The 20411-nt window shown below is 39.6% G+C and overlaps 1 protein-coding gene across 1 annotated transcript in view; it reads left to right on the forward strand.

Moving 5' to 3' along the window:
• Positions 1-14379, forward strand: part of CCDC3 (coiled-coil domain containing 3) — a 113171-nt gene extending 98792 nt beyond the window's left edge. Inside the window, exon 3 of the mRNA XM_036760424.1 lies at positions 13944-14379. Coding sequence (XP_036616319.1) covers positions 13944-14219 — 276 coding nt within the window. The 3' untranslated portion in view covers positions 14220-14379. The remainder of the gene's footprint in view (positions 1-13943) is intronic.
• Positions 14380-20411: the final 6032 nt, after the last annotated feature.

Below are 20411 nucleotides of genomic sequence, written 5' to 3' on the forward strand. Positions count from 1 at the left end.
GGAGATCAGGGTTTGGGTTAATGTTTTGTTGATTGCTATAATTTAAAAAGTGATGGATAAAATGTTAATAATCCATATTAAGTTTAATAATGTGTTCTGTATGTTTTTTAATTTCCTATAGATTTGGTTGTTAAACATTTACTAGTGACTGGATACATAAATTTAACCCTCAAGTCAGGGGTGTGTGTGGGGGGGGGGGCGGGAAATATGTCTGAGATGGAAAGAATCTGTCTCAGATTTTATAAAGTCTTCTCAGTTGGGAGAAACTAAACCTTAAACTTCCTCTATAGCACTTCAGTCTTAATGCAGGAATGGCCATCAGGAATCTATCTGATGGCCCAGAAGCTTCCAACATTTCAGCTTCCTTAACTTTTGAAAAGCAACTCCTGGAAGAGTATTTGATGTCTTATCTGTCTGGACTGCCTTATCATTGTTGTTTCTTCCTTTCTATTCATCCTAACCTCAGTTTGTCTGTTTCCTTTGCCAGATCCCCTTGAAAGCAGGAATTCTTCCTGCCACAGCCTGCTCTGGGCTTGTGGAGTTCCCCTCCTTTGAACTCCTGGCACCAGAGGGGAAAATTGAGGATTCAGGGTGGGGTGGGGAATCTGGTACCAAGCCCAATAGGCATATTTAAATTGGTCTCACTAACTAGAAAAGTTGAATGAGAATGGCCTAATCTTGATTTTGTGGCTTCTGTTCAATTCACCACACATGTAATGCCAAAAGTATATGGCACTGTGCTAGGCACTGAGAAAAGATAGACAAACAAGAAATGATTCTCCCTCAAGGAGAATGGGAGGATACAACATGTATACAAATAAATACAAATACAATATGAAGTAACAGTAATTTCAAAAGAGTGAGATTCTTAACAACTGAAGAAGAAGGTGGAGTAGAATCAGGAAAGGTCTGAGGAGGTAACCTATCTGCTTTGAAAGAAGCTTAAGAGGCGGAATTGAGGAGGGAATGCTATCTGTGTAAAGGCAGGAAAGAAAAAGTTGGATGGTTTCCATATTTTTTGTTAGATCTGTTAGTATTGTAGTCATTCCATTATTCTTACCTGAATTTAGCTTCTGGAAAACCTCATTGCCTCTGAGTTTCCTCGTCTGTAACATGGGGAGCCTGAAGGCTATATGATCACTAAGATTCTTTCATATCTAACATCTTCCTATTCGGTATCCAGGAATAATAGTACACACACAGATAAAAGCATAGTACCACTCAAAATATTGCAACCTTATTTTCAAACAGTATTATAGATGGTCCAGTAATAATTTTAGAACTTCTGATATTCATAAAGACTATGACATTAGCATTCTTTTTTTTTCAGTATGGTCAGCATTTAAAAAACTCATTTCCTCTTGGCCTGATTCTGACCAATTTATGAAGGAATAGTTGCTAAAGTGGGAATAATGGGACCAGTGGGAGGAAGTAGCCAACCCTAGCAGTTGTGATAAGTGAGGGGACTGAGCACTGACCAAGGTTTGATCTTAGATGTCAGGGACATAGAGTTTTAGAAATTCAGAGAAAGACTAGGTAGGATTCCACTCCATAACATTTTATAGGTAAAATAAGCTGAAGAGAGATGGGATACTCTCAAGAATAAAAACACAAATATAAATTATTCCCCCCAAATGAATAAAACATGGATCTGCTTAGAGAGATAAATAGGCCACCTAGAAACTCAATGGAAAAGTCAAGTGATTTTTTTTTTCCTAAAGACATGTGCAGAAGATGGAAGCAAGGCAAGTTACAGAGGATGAAATCAAAAGAGTTCCTCAATCCTGTTATAATAACGTTGGAAATGCTAGGGCTCAAAATGAGCAAAGGCTGGAAGTGAATGCCAAGAATGATAAGTAGAGCTTTAAAAATCATATTTGAGGCAAGAGACAGATCAAAGAAATGATCAACTGCTATTTGGGAAGATGTGATAATGATGATGAATGACAGAAAGATGGAAGAACTCAATTCTCATTTTCATTCTGTTTTCTTTATTGAGGAGAGTGGTGGGTGAGAAAAGCAACTTGGGAATTGTTTTAGCTAAGGCCTGCTATAAATTATTAAACTTGATTAAGCTAGTTTTTATTAGTAACTTGTTAGAGTTTAATTTCCCCACTCTTGTGAGCCTAAGTACCTTGTTTTATAAGACTTCCCCCCTTTTCTGCGTAATTTAAAGTCCCCCTTTTTGTATGTAAGTTAATTACTCATTTAGTCTCATGAAAACTTATAAAACACTCCATGATGCTCTCATAGTATACTAGTGAGTTGTTTCATTAATCATAGACACTGAAGCCAATGAGAAAGAGGTTTGATTTAATTAAAGTCACATGGAATTGGGAATGCCTATAGCCCTGATGTTACAAATCAACTTACTTCCCTAGTCCTATAAATTCTACAAATATGTACTAATATCATGCATATGTATCAATCTCATGAATATATATTTTGATTAGCTCCTTTTTTTAGACTATACGGATGCTCTGGGTTATGCCATGAATATTCTTGGTTACTGAGGAGTTTTGGATCCAATTTGTTGGTAATTGCAAGCTTTGCTAATAAATTGATCTGGCTAAGATCTTTTTGCTCAGAACTTTTGTGCCTTAGTTTACCTTTATTTTTCATGGAACAATTGTCTTTAGATTGGGAAGTATGAAGCAAGAATTGTTAATAAGTAATTGAAACCCAAGAGGAGAGGCAGTGAAGTGTAGTATAGCTGGAGGACTGTATTTGGAGTAAAAGAATCTTCATAACCTTGGACAAATCACCTCATTTCTCACTCTCAATTAACATATTTGTAAAATGAGGGGGATGGAACTAAAATTCTTTCCAACTAAATCTAGGATAAATGAGAAAGTAGTAAGAGAGTTATCATTTAGTATCCTTAGATGACTTTTAACTCACCAAGCCCAGACAAACTTCATCTCAGAGTTTTAAATGAATTTAAAGGTGTGATTACTAAGATGCTATTGGTAATCTCCACAGAATTATGAAGAACAAGAAAGGTGAATTGGAACTGGATATAGTTGAATATTGTCCTGATTCTCAAAAAGGTGAAGATTCTTTAAACCATAGGCTAGTGAATTTGACTTCAACTCCTGGCAAAAAATCTAGAATGTATTATTGAAAGGATGGTTTATGAGCAATACGGTGATAACTTTGTACTTACGTGGGTTCTAAAAAGAGCAAGTCGTGTCAGGTTAGCCTACTTTTCTTCTTTGGAAAAGGTTATTAGTCTCCACAAAATACCCCACTGATACTTCATCATGGCATGGAGGTAACCCTGAGTTCTGAAAGACTATGCCATCAGAGATTATGTTCTGGCAGGTTATGCCGTGTTGGAAAGGCTTCAAGTATGGACCTGTACTCTGAGGGCCAGCCTAGCTACAGTGAATATGGTGACGTTTATCACCAGTAGAGTGGCCACATGGTAGTGAATCCTTTGGTCTTAGCAATCTGTGAAACAAAGAAAAATACATAATGGTCTGCAGTCCTAGGCAACTCCCTTCAGCTTCTTCAGTGATGAATACAGAGTGGGAAAGGGGGTCAGAGGGTGAGGAATCATACACTTTTAGACAGTCTGTAAATCTCAACTTTATAGTTGGTACATTAAATGTGAGCTCTTTGAATTATGACCAATGAGTCAACACCACTGGAGGAGCTAAATCATATCAACTCTGACATCCTGATTATAAAGGAAACCAAAAGAGAAGGAAAAATTGCAGCTAAATGGAAGAATGGCTCACTTGGAGAAGCAACAAAAAAGATGGTGGGTTTTATCATATGCCCAAAGGCAACAAGAAACAGTATTTCATAGGAATTTGGTCATCTCAGATTGCAGTGTTCATGATGAGTAGTATTTTCATTAAGACTGCAGTGAAAATGATTGCAGCTTATGAACATCAGCTAAAGAGAATGAAGATGTACAGAAATCATATTAAGAAATTCTTTTTGGTAGATAGATTGTGCAATGGATAAGAGTGCTGAACCTGCAGTCTGGAAGACCTGAGTTCAAATGTGACCTCAGTCACTGGCATTGTAAATGCAGGCAGGTCATTTACTCTCGATTCGTCTCAGTTTCCTCAACTGTAAAATTGGGATAATAATAGTACCTGCCTTACAGGACCAAATGAGATAATATTTGTAAAGTGCTTTGCACAGCACCTGATAACATAGCAGATGCTTACTAAATGCTTATTTCTTCCCTTCCTTAAGACTTGGGACCTTGCAGATATAATCATCATAACTTTGATATTCAATGAATTTAATGCGAATATCAGAATAGGTCAAAATGGTGAAAAATGTATTAAAAAGCATGATTGAGGAAGAAGAAATGAAAGAGATCAGACTTATAAATCAGACAGAAACATCATGCTTTCATATCATGAATGCATAAGTACTAATGAATTATCACATAGCTTGTGTTATGTATTATTACATACACGATTATATACATTAACATATATAACTGGTACATATGTTATATATTATTATATACGTGATTATTATATAAATAATGATAAATTCTTTTTTTTGGAGGGGGGAAGGTAGGGCAATTGGGGTTAAGCGACTTGCCCAAAGTCACACAGCTAGTAAGTGTGTCAAGTGTCTCAGGCCGGATTTGAACTCAGGTTCTCCTGACTCCAGAGCCAGTACTCTACTCACTGCACCACCTAGATAAATTATTCTTCTAATGAAGAATTGGTAGATGCTTGTCATGGCAAGCACCAAATAATAGCATTTAAATGATATTGATTTTAATACACAAAAAATGTCATTGATATAAGACTTATTCCTGAATCTGCTGTCCATATAAAGTCATACCACTGGCATGTCAGAGTAAAGGTCAGAATTAGTATAAGTCCAAAAGAAAGCAAAATAGTAAGAAAAACTGTGAAAGGATTATCAGAAAAAAAATTAGTCCTGAATTATTCAAATAAGTAATCAATAATAAAAATGGGTAATGGACAGCAAAAATGACCTCAGCACTGATTGCCATAATTTTTGACAGAAGTTTAAGAAATATAAATCAATTGCTATAACAAATAGATCCAAAGAGCTTAAAAGATACCTTAATCATCAAACACTTGACTTTACTTGCAAAGCCGAGATAGGTGGTGGCCATAGGCAAGATTATAAACTCATTTGTATAATTTTACAAACAAGTAAGAAGAAGGATGATAGATGATTATGAGCACTATCACCTCAAGCAGTGGAGGATAGACAGTTTAAAGAAAGCTTAGCCAAAAGTCCAACTAAAAAAAGTGTTCTCAAAGACATTTAAACACAAAAGTGCAAAGAATCCAAGAAGAAGAAAAATGGAAAATACCTGTAAATATTTTTCTTATAATAAACTATTTTCACCACCAAGGAAGGTAGAGCAATTATACTTGGACACTAATATCACAGTCCTGGATGTACTTATAGGGGAGATAGAAATTATGCTGAAGAAAACAAAGATAGTAAAAGCAGCCAGACTGGGTCAAATATAAAGAAATGAGATCCATGTTGGAAACAATACAACCACAATAGCATTAAGGAATCAATTTACAAGTTATGAGGAGGGAAAGATACTAAAAATGTGGAAAAACTTAGGCCTAATGAATAACCAAAAATAACTAAGAGAACATTAATTATTGCCCACCTAATATTCCTACTTTCCCATTGTTGTAAATTTTTATAGAATAAAATATGCATGCATTAAATCTTTAATAGGGTCACTCACATGCACATTGAGGGCATCATCAGTGATAGTATTAGCAGGGAATAGGCAGGTTTTTGTAAGTGATATTCAACAATAGAACACATCTTTACTATTTTGTAAGTGACTGAATGATGTAGAGAATGCAAGATCTGACTGTGCTTATTCCTTGTTGACTATGAAAAGGCATTTAATTCAGTAGAGCAAAATGGCCCATTAAAGGCTGTCTGCCAACAAGGTGTGTCCCACCCTTATATCAAAATCATTCAAGATACCTTAAAAGGTAGAACAACAGAAATAATTCTTTCAGTGACACAGTTAATAAACATGAATCCAGGCCTGAAAAAGGTGAAATTTGTGCTCACAAAAGGTATGTTTTTGCCAGTGTGATGGAGAAGAACTAGAATAGCATCCAAGTTAATGTGTGAATCTCTGTGGATGATGAGATTCTCCAGATACTCCTATTTATGGATGACAACGGGCTGTAGCACCTCCTAACAGAGATCTGTGATCATTCAAAAGAATTTGGCACTGCCATCCACACAGGAAATATCAAGTGGATGAAGAATAGCTATTGCCAAGATTACAACATGCATTTCAATGGACAATTTATAGTGATTGTCCATCATTATTATTACATATATATGAGTCAGACAGTAAAAACGGACAAATTAAGCGCAGATTCAAACCAAAGGAGAGTAGCCTGGAATGCATTCAAGAAATTTCAAAGCTCCTTTAATTACTCCTAGGTGTCTTCTAAAAACAAGGCCCATCTTTTCAATACCAACATTCTATAGTACAAATGCTGATGTGTTGCAGAGAGAAATGAAACCCAACAGTCTTTGAGTAATTAAAAATGAATATCACACAGAGGGCAATGGAGGTGCTCATTGTGGGTGTGAGCAGGCAGCAACATGAAATGAAGAACTTCTAAATAGAACAGAAGTAAAATATATCATTAAGGAAATGTTTGATTGAAAGAGAAGATGGGTCTGGCACAATATAAAGAGAAAGTATGTCAAAGAAACACTAAGTGCTCCCTTAGTATCCTCATATCAGGAAAAAATGAGGAAGGCCTCCAGCACATAGAATGGACTCCCTGTGGCAAACTTAGAGGAGGACAGAGACCAGAGTCACACACTTTGCTGAGCCATGGATGATTTCTATCAGGAAGGATCATCACTGGAAGGAACATCCAAATCAACAAGATAAAAATCTGATCCATTTGAATATTAATCTGATAAGATTAAGGAAATTATTTGGGCATTGTTGTTCAGTCATTTTGGGCCCTCATTTGGGATTTTCTTGGCCAAAATACCAGAGTGGTTTGCTGTTTCCTTCTCCAGCTCATTTTACAGATGAGGAAACTGAGCCAAACTGGGTTAAGTGACTTGCTCAGAGTCACATAGCTAATAAGTATCTGAGGCCAGATTTGCACTCAGGAAGATGAATCTTTCTGACTCCAGGCCCAGCACTCTATCCACTGTGCCACCTCTCTGGCTATTAATTAGGCATAGTGTCCCTGAATTTCAGCAAGACATTTGATAAAGTCCCTCAGTATGTCCTTATAGACAAGGATGAAAGATTTGTGCTGCATGATAGTGAAGTTAACTGGATTTAGAATAGGTTGAATGATTTAACCTAGAGTGGAACCAAGGTTTACCAGACAACAGAGGACTAAGGATTCCCTTAGATCAGGTTGTGTTTGTCCTTCATTCTCAAAGAGGACCATGACATCAGGGAAATGATGACATGACTTGCAGTTGATTTTGATTTGAGGGAGGGAGGGCTGTGCAAGGTCAGCAGCCTCACTTTCTCTTCCAGAGCCATCTGGGTCCCGATATTGACCAGGACGTCTGGAGATGGCCCAGGATGCAATGGGAGACCCTGGCCCTTTTAAGCCAAGGTCTTTTCAGGTACTCACTGTGAGTGAGCTAACCCCCTTAGATCAAGTATATTGGACAAAGAATTTTGCAGTGACCTTTAAAAAATGCACAATGTTTTTCTTCTACAAACAAGTAATTCTTATCTATGATCAAAGTGACTAGCCATATGAGCACCTACTATGTTCCAGATACTACTATGTGCTTAACAGATATGATCTCATTTGATCCTCACAACAACCCTGTGAGGTAGGTGCTATCGTGATCTCCATTTTACAGTTACAGAAATTGAGGCAGACAGAGTTAAGTGGCCTTCCCAAGGTCATACAGCTAACAAGTGTCTGTGGCTGGATTTCAACTCAAGTCTTCCTGACTCGTGGCACAGTGGGTAGAGCACAGTGGATAGAGAAGAGGGCCGAGGACAAGGCACCAGGAAATAAACATGCTAAGGAAGCAGGAGAAAGGTGATGATCAAACAATAATTCAGCCATGATTTTGGCAGGCTAGAAATGTGAGAGGAACTATCAAGACGAATTCAGCTCTGAGATTCTAGGACTCAAAGCTGTATTTCTAGCCATTCATTGAGTAGGAAACATGGAACTTCCACAGGATCCTGTTTTACAGAATTCTTAGAAGAAAATGACTTAAAACATCACATAAACATGAGCTCTTGTTGTATGACATTATTATTGGGGAGTTCGGAACTTATCTCCTTTCCTCTCCTTTGCACCCCTTCAATAATGAGTACTGGAAATTGTTTCAAGTGTGATGAATCTCGGCCTCTGGTCCTGAATGTTCAGGAGCTCACAATCTGTGAACTTCTTAGAAGTATCTGGCTGATGGAATGGTGACTGTGTAAATGAATGACCTTAAAGTGGTGCATGGAACATTTACCTTTGACATTATCAAACTACATCAGCAGGGTAATGGATGTGTAGCTACACTCCCTAGTTGGAGCAAAATGCAAAAGAGCAAGGTGAGTTGGGTTTAATTGATGGATTCTGACCCAGTGTGAATTTCTGAAGGCGAAGCCAAGAGGGGCTTGAGGAAAAAAATGGTGCGCCAGTATCCCCTATAGCTATAACCATTAGATTTATGACTCCAGTTCTTCATATGGTAGAGTTTTTTAAGTGGCCATTTAGCATTGTGTTGTTCTTTTTCCTTTTTAAAACAATTTGGACATACCCGGTTTATTGACCTTGGAGTTTCTTCCCATCTCATCTCAGATTTTGAATTTAGGTAGAAACAACAGGACCTTCAAGAAATTTCTATATTCTAGGTCAGGGCTGTCCAATCTTAGGTTTTTATTGAAACAAAAGACAATATATTTTGATTTGCTATTTTAGTGAGAGCTCTGCAGTAGCTCGGCTTCATTTACTAAAGCATTTATGTAAATTTCTATGCTTGTAGGCGGGCTGCATAAATCGCACTGCAGGCCACATGCAGCTCAAGGGCCTCATTTTGGACAGCCCTGTTCTAGGCTATGGCCTAGCAGCCCAACTTGAGACTAAAGTGACCAAGTATATTAATTAGAGCTCTGAGAGTAGTAGGAATGAGCAGGAGCTCTGGGTAGAGAATACCATCACGATAATTTTGTCCAGATTCTCTGGTCCCACTGAGCCAGACAGTCTTTTGTTCCATCTACATCTTTGTTTTTCTAACATCTTCCCTTCCTTTTAATTCATCCCACCATTCATGGATTACTTTCTCTTTCCTCCCAACTTGATTTTCTTTCTTTAAATTTTTTTATCTCTCTTTGCTTTTCTGCCACCTTAGCTTAGCATATAAGCTCCCTGAGGGAAAGCATTGTTTTTGGTTTTATCTATCACTGGTGCCCAGCATAGTGCTTTACACAGAGGAGGCATAAATGTTCGTTGAACTGAATTAAATGAAAAGATCAGAAACAAAATGTTAAACAAAAAATGTGTGTGTGTGTGTGTGTGTGTGTGTGTGTGTGTGTGTGTGCATTTGTGTTGTTTCTGGCTTGCCCTTCAGTTTTTAGATTTCAGAAATGCTCCATGTGTATAATATCAGCTTTGTTGTTTTATGTTGATTACAAGCTCCACAAGAACAGTGGGCTATATATGTTGCATAGCATGTGTTTTGTACGTCCGAGTACATTGCTATTTACCCCAGGAGTATGTAATGATTACTCATGAGCTGATTTTAGACTTGATGATTTTAGAGCATCCTATCATTTTCTTAGACAAACAACACTAGACAGTGCTAGGTATACAGTGAGGGTTCAATATAAATGCTTGTTGATAAATGGGATGAATAGTTGATAAAAATGCTTGAATGTGGGAGGTTTGAAAAAGGAAAATTAAATAATCTGTATCTCCAGCACTTAACAGAGCTTTGCATGTAGTCAGCACTTAACAAGTGTTTCATTCATTTATTCATTCATTGATGTCCATATGGATAAGGTTGTTAACTTGCCAATAACCTAAGATTGGGTTGTCTGGAAAATTCAGAGAGCAAATAGAGAGCCATTAAATTATTATGGAGGGAAGAAGTTTCCATGGGTTTGTCCTGTTATTAAAGTTATTAAAGTACACACTGGTGACCAAAGAAAGGTCACCGGAAGTTTACTCAGTGTTGGTAAAGTACTTTTTACTCTTGTTGGCACCTTAAGCACCAGGCTTGGCATCTTTCTCAAACCCCTGTCTATGGCAATAAGGATGGCAAAGGAGTAAGAATGGGTAGCCCCACAAGCAGCGGTGTGGGGCCCCCAATTGTCAAAAGGAAGAGACCATGCTCTCCTATCCCAGCCCTCCCTCGTATCCCTAAGGGGCCATTCACTGCTTCCTAAGGGAGATGTTCCATGTTAAATAACCAGTTCAGGCTGGGTGATGACTTCTTTTCCACAGTCAGAAAAGTTCCATTGTCATCAAAGTGCTGGGATAGGTCTGTCAAAGAGCCAAGGGTTTTGGACAGTAGCAATCTGCTGCTGCCGCCAGTGCTATTGGGCTGTTCTGTAGAGTGGTTTTGGGTTTTTCTTTTCTGGTGTCTTTCCAAAGAAAATGCAGTGTTATCCATTATAGCACTCATATGCTTTTCCCCTTCCCCAATTGGTTTACTGAAAAAAATGTTATAAAACTAGATGGAAAAATGACATGTAGTAACCTTTAGAGGAAAGAAAGGAGAAAATTTTCTAAAATGATTTGTTTTGAGAGAGAGAGAGAGAGAGAGAGAGAGAGAGAGAGAGAGAGAGAGAGGAGGGAGGAGGGAGGAGGGAGGAGAGAGGAGAGAGAAGAGAAACAGAGAGAGAGAGGGAGAGGAAGAGAGATGAAGAGAGAAAGAGAGGGAGGGAGAGAGGGGGAAGGAAGCGGACGGGAGAGGGGGGAAGAGGGAGGGAGGGGGGGAGAGAGAGAGAGAGCAGGAGGGAGAGAAAGAGGGAGGGAGAGAGAGAGAGAGACAGGGAGGGAGGGAGAGGGAGAGACAGATTGGTAAGAGACACACCTCGAGAGGTTGTCTCTCCTCACATAGTTCCTGCCCTCCTCTAATAGGAGAAGCAGATATTTCTGAGATGATGAGTTGGATTCCAAATTCTTAATTTAGGCACTTACTGAATCATAGAATTTGTACAGACTTAGAGTTGGAAGGGACATCAGAGGTTGAAGTTCAGAAAAAGGAAAACTCATACAACTAATTATTGAAAAGTGATGCTTTCCTGACTCCCAGTTCATACTGTTCCCATTGATTTCATCATTGCTTGGAGCACAACCATTTAGATGATCACCATCCACAAGTCCTCTTTTAATGCAGACTTCTTGAATCCACAAACTTAACTAGAGAAATAACCCGGTCTTTTTCTAGAAGACTGAAATAGGAGACCTTCGTCCTTATCCTGTCACCGGTTTGTTGTTCAAATTGTTTCTCAGTTATTCCTGGCTCGTCATGACCCCATTTGAGGTTTTCTTGGCAAAAATATTGTAGTGGTTTGCTTTTTCCTTCTCCAGCTCATTTTACAGATGAGGAAACTGAGGCTAACAGGTTAAGTGACTTGCCCAGCTAGTACATGTGTAAGGCCGAATTTGAACTCAGAAGATGAGTCTTCCTGACTCCAGGCCTGGTACTCTATCTGCTGGGCCACCTAGCTGCCACCGACTGTCCCTGGCAGCATTGGTTAAATCACTGAACAGATTTATGGCTATTTTCATTTTCCAGCCTCCTTGCTGGTTTTAAAGGGTGAGGTAATCACTCATTTGTCAGGAAATTTCAGAAGATCATCTCATCCAGATAGGTCAAGTTCTGTGTTGTTGTCCACCACATCACTAATACGAATAATCAGAGTCAGCACCTCCATAGTGCTTTAAGGTTGGAAAGTACTTTACAAAGCATAGTTCATTTGATCTCATAGAAAGTCAAGGAGTTCTTTCTTATGGCTAATTGCTAATTCTCCTACAACTAAAACTTATTTCCTCTTTGATCTTCATTGCAGATGGGGAACATCTGGCCCCAGACAACAAATTTCCTGTAAAGTGTTTTGAAGTCCTTGAAAGAGGAATGTTAGATAAATATTTATTTTTTATTTATGTGTCTAAAAATGTAGCTTTCGAAGAATATTCTAAAACATCCCTTGAGTGTCTCTCGGATATAAAATTATGTTATGCTATTGGCTTCAGCTCATTTAGTGTCTGGACACACATCCACTTAAAATTCTCCAACCCATAACTTTTCTTACTTTTATTTGATAGTTTGTCCTAATGCCTTTCTCCTACTAATTAGTTGAATCCAAGCAGGAAAATATGCTAATACAACCTCTATGAATCCATGAAAGTCTTGTGACTCAGTGTGCATCCAATATGCCCAAATTGGGTGTGGTGGTGGTGGTATGGTGCCATTCCCTTCTCTTCTGGGGAAAGGCCTCAATCTAGCCAGGAGAGGGCAGTGTTGGACATGGTGTCCCATTGGCTCACGGTGGTTTCCCATTGATATTGGATGCCTAAGTTGGATGCCTAACATTTTGAGAGTAATATTTGTTACTATAAAGTTTCAAGGAATGGCAAGAAGGGGGACAGTGTTCATAGGCAAACCCCAGACTACTTTCTTTGAAGTTCCTCCAATAGGCCCAAACTTTAGATCTTCTGAGGTGATACCTCCTTCACCTTCATTGCCTTCCTTTAATTCAACTAAGCCAATAGAATATTTCTTTTTAACTTTCCTGAAAGATTAAGAGGAAAATAATATTAAAACCCCACAACATATCAGAGGTCAACATGATCAAGTTTGCTCAGGAGTAGGGCTGCTTTTTGGTTTATTCTTACTTCTCTGTTTTCTAAAATTCTGTTTTATTGGTAGCTAGCATGGAGTTTGAAATTAGGTAGCATTCCATTTATTTTATTTGTATCCCCAGCACCAAACATAGTGTCTGGTACGTAATAGATACTTAATATTTGATTGCTGATTCCTTTAAATAATGGTTTGATAATAGTTAATTGTAGCTAACATTTATGTAGGCCTTATGTTCTAGGCACTGTAGTAAGTGCATTTACAGTTATTATCTCTGATCCTCACAACAATGCTGAGAGATGGGTGCTGTTATTATCATCCCCATTTTACAGATGAGGAAACTGAGGCAGGCAGCAGGTTAAGTGGCTTGCCCAGGGTCACACAGCTAGTAAGTGTCTCAGGTCAGATTTGAACTCAGGTCTCCCTGACTCCAGGCCTGGCACTCTGTCCGCTTTACCACCTGGCCATCCCACTGATGGTCAACAGATATGATGAAATGACCTAAGTAAGAAGTGGCCACATTACCAAATAAATATGAGATCAAGTCTTGCCCAGGGTCAGTTCTTTATAGTAGCTCTCTGGAACTCAAGTCTGGTTTGCCAGGGGTAGTATGGTAAAAGGAAATGGGTTATTATTAAGAGCACGGGACTTGAAGTCAGAAGAGATTTGGTTTGAACCTGGCTCTCTTGTCACTTGCCTGTGACCCTGGGCAAGTCAGAATGGTGCGGTGGAAAAAAGCACTGACTCTGGAACCTGGGTTCAAATCCTACTTCTGACATTACAATGTGAGCTTGGGGTTATTCCCTTGCTTTCCCTGGACTTTAGTTTCTTTATCTCCCAAATGAGATGTTCGGACTAAATGATGTCTGATGCCCCTGCCAGCTCAAGGTCTTTGACCTCTCCTCAGACTTTATTTTTCTCATCTGTAAAATGGGAATAATGAAACACCATCTACCTCACAGGATTGTTATGAGGAAATCGTTCTGTTGATAGATTTTAAAATGCGATTTTAGATTTAAATTTTAAATTTAAAAAGTGATTTTAAAATACGAGGCTAAGAACATGCTTTCCTGGGAAAGGGTTTCTGGAAATTCACTCTAATTCATTCTTTGCTGTCATTTCTGTAGCTCATGTGTTCATCGGTACAGAAGGCCCTCTTTGAGGAAGAAGATCATGTTAAGAAGCTTCAGCAGAAGGTGGCCAGCCTGGAGAAACGGAACAAGCAGCTTCGAGACAGAGTGAAGAAGGTCAAAAGATCTCTGCGCCAGGCAAAGAAGAACAGCCGTCGCATGGAGCTGATAAACCGCAAACTTAGTGAGAAGCTGTCCTCCCCAGGGGGGCAGATTCTTCATATCAACTCCCTAAAACAGGAGCATGCCCATACTAGCTACCTTAAGGTGTAACTCCAGATACTGCACCCAAAAGCCAGTCCTCTTGTGCTTTGGTCTTGGAAGTTGTCACCATTGGGAGCTAGAATGGTTGCTGGGCAGCCTTGAGTTAGTGAAGCTTGGGTATCACACATTTGTATCAAAGGGGCATTGAAAATTAGAATAGTTTATATATGTATATATTTTTAAATCTCATAGAAGATATTTTTTATTATACCTTTGGTATAGCCTAATTTTCCTCAGAACACAGAGTCAGCCCTTCTTTTGAGTTGCTGGCCTTCCTCTCCTCAATCCAGTTCAATTAAACAGACATTTATTAAGCATCTGTTATGTACAAGGTACATAAGTGCCAGAAATATGGCAGTGAAAAGTGACCATCTGTGCCCTCGAAGTTAACAACACACGCAGCCAACTATAATACAAGTTAGAATGTGATTGTGTATAGGAGACGTCAAAGAAAAGCCTAAGAGATCCAGAAAAGGACAGATCACTCCTAACTGGGAGGAATCAGGGGAGATTATGGAAGAAGAAGGTCTGAGTTCGGCCTTGAAGGAAAATGATTCTTTTCTTTTTTCCTGTTCTCTTTCTGTTTTTCTTTCTCTTTTCCTTCTTTTCTATTTCTCTCTTTCTCTCCCTCCCTCCCTTCCTGCCTTCCCCTTTCCCTTCCTCTCTCCTTCCTTCCAGCCTTCCTTCCTTCCTTCCTTTCCTCCCTCCCCCATCTCTCCTTCCCTCCCTTTTCCTTTCCCTTGCTCTTTTCCTTTTCCTTTCTTTTCTCTTTTCTGAAGTTGGGTTTCCCTATCTTGCCTAGGCTGAAAGTATAAGCAGTCGCTCACCATCCTGATCTCAATACTGATCAGCACAGAACCTCAATCTTTCTGACCAGGGCCAGTGCATCCCTCTTTAGGCAGCCCAGTGGACCCCAGGGGTCCACCATATTCATGTCTGACTTATGGAAACTAGACCAGATTTAACCCTCCTACTGCAGCTCAGAACTCTCAAACTCAATTGATCTCCAGTCTCAGTCTCTCCAGCAGCAGAGACTTGTAGGCATCAACCACTACTCCTGGAAAAAAAAGGATTTCAATTAGCAGAGATGGAGAGAACGGGTATTCATTCTAAGAGTGGAGAATATGCATATAAAAATAATTTTCATCAGATAGTCTCCTGTCTATATGGCTCTACTAGCCAGGCTGAGGGCAGAATGGATTTCTACAGCCCTCTGAGGCACAGGCAAACAAGATCCCAGGCATAAATGCATACATTCAGATCTTGCCTCATCTTCTATTGCAGTCCATATATAGAATTAATTACTTTTCTCCCTAAGCCTGAAACTGAGCATGATCACTTATTGGGGAAGTGATTGATTGTTCAGGGAATGAATTGGACTAATTAGCATCTGAGGTGGCTTCTAGCTGTAATTCCGAGCAGTATATTTCATGATCTCTAGACTTACAAATTTTTTTCACTCCAAAAAGAATCAGTGTGCTTTCTTGATCAAAAGATCGCGTTCTGAGTTTTAGTTCCCACCATGACCCTAACTTGTCATTTGCCCATGAGCTGATCATTTAATTCAACAAATAGTTTATGCTGGATGTACTGTTCTGGGTACTAGGAATACAAAGGCAAGTATCAAATAGTCCCTGCCCTCAAGGTGACAGGGGTCAGGACACATACAATATATTTTCTGATAGATGCATGAAAGGCCACTTCTATTTAGGGAGAGAACAATAACAGCTTGGGAGGGGGATTCAGGGAACAGTTAAGCTAAGAGCTGGTATCTGAATTGATTTGAACCAATGAAGGAAGTTAAGGATTCTGGGAGGCATATAAAAAGAGGGAGTGAATCCCAGGTATGTGGGATAGCTTTTGTAAATGCACAGAGTATATATATCCTGGTGCCTCAATTTTCTGATCTGTTAAGTGGGATAGTAAACATGTTTAAGTCCCCAGGTCCAATGCCTACCATTACATATGGACACACACATATCATTCCATAACAGTAGGACCACTTCTTTCTGAGATGTCATTAAAATTTATTTATTTCACAACAGGTAAGAAAAGGAACAAAGTAGGGGAGGTAGGTGGATAATTAACTGAGATTAACTGCAGGTGAGTTCCAACACCAGCTGCCAGTGAGCTGAAGGTGATCTGTACTAACAGCCTTAATCTAGGGGTGTATAAGTATGTCATAAGAATTAAGGCTTCTTATTGAGCCAGAGCCTTGAGATCAGTAATAGAGAAGTAATGGTGATTGAGGCAACACAGCAGAGCATATTAAGAGCTTACCTCAATTATGAAGACCTGGGTTCAAATCTCACCTCTGACACCTAGTGGCTGTCTGGTGCTGGGGAGGTCACAACCTCTCAGTACCCCTGGTTGATTGGTTGGTTGATTGGTTGTTGTCCTTGGGTCTCAAAGAGGACCAAAATGACATCACTGTGTTGGGGTCAAGGCACAATGTGCCCATCTGTAGCTGATCATGCTCAGAAAGATCTACCATGGGTTGGGTACAAATAGTCGTTATGAATATTTGGAGTGGAGGTGCCTCTAAATGTGTACATCTCGTGTTTCTTTTGATCTATTGCAATTCTGCTTGGCTTATAGAGCACAGCACCTTCTTTGATGTGGGCACGCCACGCTGGGTGGTCCTTTGCCAGTATACCCCTAGATGGTACTTTATGGCAGGAAGGTGCTGATCTGACTTGATAGTGAAAGTCCTTTAGCAGGAGTCACCTACCCTTTGAAATCACAGGTCTGATAAAACACAACAACAGTTTGTTGTTGTTCAGTCGTATCTGACTCTTTGTGACCCCATTTGGGGTTTTCTTGGCAAAGATGCTAGAGTGGTTTGCCATTCCTTTCTCTAGCTCATTTTACAGATGAGGAAACTGAGATAAAATGATTAAGTAATGGGCCTAGGGTCCCACAGCTAGTAAGTTTCTAAGGCCAATTCTGAACTCAGAAAGATGAGTCTTCCTGACTCCAGGCCCCGTGCTCTATCCACCACACCACCTAGCTGTCCAACAGGAACAACAAAATCACAATCTATCAATGGATTCTATATACGCATGGCTCCAGTTAGTTTGTGAAGTGTTCTGTGCATCCCCATTTTAGAGAGGATGTATGACAACATCTTTGGGGCCTCATTCTTTTTTTTTTTTTTGCTTCCTTGAGGATTCTTCCTTACAGTGAAAAGAAATGAACTTACCCAACAGCATCCACTTAGGCTCAAGACAGTCTTCTTCTCAGGACCTTTCAACATAGTAAAGTAGCAGTGCCCATTATACTCCCATTCTTAGGATTTTTGTATGGGGATTTTCTCTCCTTGATGACTCTGTACACATCCATTTCAAATCTCCTCTAATGGGGGCAGCTAGGTGGCGCAGTGAGTAGAGCACCAGCCCTAGAGCCAGGAGGACCTGAGTTCAAGTCAGACACTTGGCACATGCACTACCTGGGTGACCTTGGGCAAGTCACTTAACCCCAATTGCCCTGCCTTCCCCTCTGCAAAAAAAAAAAAATCTTCTCTAATATCTACATAAGATCACTTTATATAAATCTCCCCAGAGGGCTAATTAGTAGCACAGTTCTGCTGGTGAACACAAGTATTTTTTACATTTCTATGATTTTATTCATTTAATATCTTTGCCTGAAAAATGCCTGAATTGCTAGATGAGGTGCTGACTTTATGCATATTTGATGAAGCTTCTATTGTGTGGTCAAGATGCAAGATTTATCACAGATTCTTGGTCATTGTCTGAGTATGGGGTCACATCACCATGCATGTGAATACATGTCACTTCTTCAGCCCTTGGTTATGCTATTGATGGAAGTTACAAGATGGACTGATGATTACTTCTTACCATGAGAAAAATTTTGTCTCCCGGACAACACACAGTTTTTTCAGTTCTAAATGGAAATTGCAATGGCAATTCTATTCTGTAGAGTACTGTTCAGATGCTGATATAGCCAAGTGCCTCTGAGGAATGGCTAGCACCTTGGACTACAAGAGTGGAATCACTGCATTTGGCCAAGACTAGCCATATTTCTAAGAGTCTTCTGTCTATTGATTCCAAGTTTTCTCCATAGTACAAACACTCTCAAAACAGTTGGTTGAGGGGGTTTAGGTTCCTATTATTTTTTTTTCTTCTTGGGGACATTATACTAAATTGACTGAATCCCATGGGTGGTTTCTAGCAGTTGCTTGATGAGGTACAGACAGAGGGACCTAATGGATACTTGATATTTTGCGCTTTTTATTTTTCAATAAATATATACAATACTTACAAGTTGTAGCTGTAAGGTGATGTGTTTCTTTTTGGGTCACAGAGTCTCTGGGCTTTCAAGCTTTACGTAAGAAAAAAATCAACCTAGACCTTATTGGAAGGGTCAAATCAGCCAGGACCTGAGAGTAATATCAGAGGGATCTGAGGATCAGAATTACTGACCTCAACCGATGGCTTTCTCCATGACTCAGTCTCTGAGCTAACAAAACCAGTGCCCATTTCTGCACCTGCAAAAAAAAGTCAGTGCCAGCCTTTACCTTACACCCACATGGGACAAACGACTTCACAGCTCACTGTTTGAAAAGTACATAGAGCTCTTATGCTAAGAGTAACTGTGTAAGGACAAGTATTATTGTACATTGTCAACTCTCCACCCCCAGACTTTGTCATCTGCTAATAGAACTAGTTGTTGGCACACTAGTGTGTAGTCATGTTCTGCCGTTTGCCTAGAATCACCCAGCACTTCACACACATTAGCTAACAATATCCTACAGAGGCTGGCTGTTGTTATAGCTTGTATTATGTGACTATGCATAGTTCAAGTGGTTTGGCCAAAAGAACACAGTAAGCCAAAGTCACACAGTAGGTCAGCAGTTTCAGTAGAATGTAAGAGTTCTTGGGGCAGCTAGGTGTTGAAGTGAGTAGAGCACTGGCCCTGGAGTCAGGAAGACCTGAGTTCAAATCTGGCCTCATTCACTTGACACATTTACTAGCCATGTGACCTTGGGTAAGTCACTTAACCCCAGTTGTCCTGCCCCCCCCTGCAAAAAAAAATAAAGAAAACAACAACAACAAAAAAGAATGTAAGAGTTCTAGACCCTAGTTGAATGCTGAGTTCATTGCCCCTAGTGCCCACACTTTCTACTTGCTAAGTTAATTAATTCATGTCCCACAGCTGCTTCTTCCTGTGCAGTTTTATACCTCTGAGAGTGTTCAAAGACTAACTGCAGACCTTATGCCCTTTATAAACAAGGCCGAGTATGCACTGGAAAGGAAACCAAAGCTCACAGCACGTACCTAGAAACCAGAAATGTTGTGTTCTTGGGTACCCAGAAAGGAAATCAGTGTTTGCAGGCAGAGGAAGGAAGGAAGCTTGGGAGCATAGCTTTGGAGCTTGGATTGTATGTGATGTCATTTCCATTAGAATGTGAGCTTCTTGAGGGCAGGGACTGTTCTGCTTTCCTATTTGTATCCACAGAGCTTAGCATAGTGCTTTGCCTATGGTAAGTGCTTAATAAATGCTATTTCATTCATTCTTTCATTCAGTTACATTCTTTCCAATCTCCATGCAGCTAGAATTTGGTAACATAATATAAAGGCTTTTCATTCAGCCTTGAATGGGGCTGTCAGAAAATCAAGACAATCTAGGGGTATGAAAAAGAAAAATACCTGTGTGTATTTTCCTATCTCTTCTTTTTATGTTTCTTCCCATGAGAGAGCTTGCCTCTGCCTTGACCCATAACAGAAGAATATGAGTTACTGTCTATGGTGTGTTGAAGCTGGCTTCTGCCGACTCCTGAGAACTGATTGTTAAATTTTCAGTATGGGAAGGGAAAAAGCATTTATTAAGTACCTACTACGTACTGGAAATTGCGCTAAGCGCTTTCCAAATATCATTTCATTCGATCCTCGAATCTGTGAGGTAGGTGCTATTGTGAGCTCCATTTTTCAGCTATGGAAACTGAGGCAGACAGGTTAAATGACTTTCCTAGGGTCATATAGCTAGTAAGTATCTGAGGTGGAGTTTGAACTCAGGTCTCACAGCTCTATCCCCATGCCACCTTCTATTTGTACCTTGCAAATCAGAAAATGCTGCAAATTAGGGCTTGATTGATTGGTTGGGTTGACTGTTTAGACTTAAGAAAGTGATGATGTAAATAACAACATGGATTAAATTTTAAAAACATTTGAGAGTTGGTTG

The sequence above is a fragment of the Trichosurus vulpecula genome, chromosome 5, assembly GCF_011100635.1.
Source record: "Trichosurus vulpecula isolate mTriVul1 chromosome 5, mTriVul1.pri, whole genome shotgun sequence".
In the NCBI taxonomy this organism is placed as follows: domain Eukaryota; kingdom Metazoa; phylum Chordata; class Mammalia; order Diprotodontia; family Phalangeridae; genus Trichosurus; species Trichosurus vulpecula.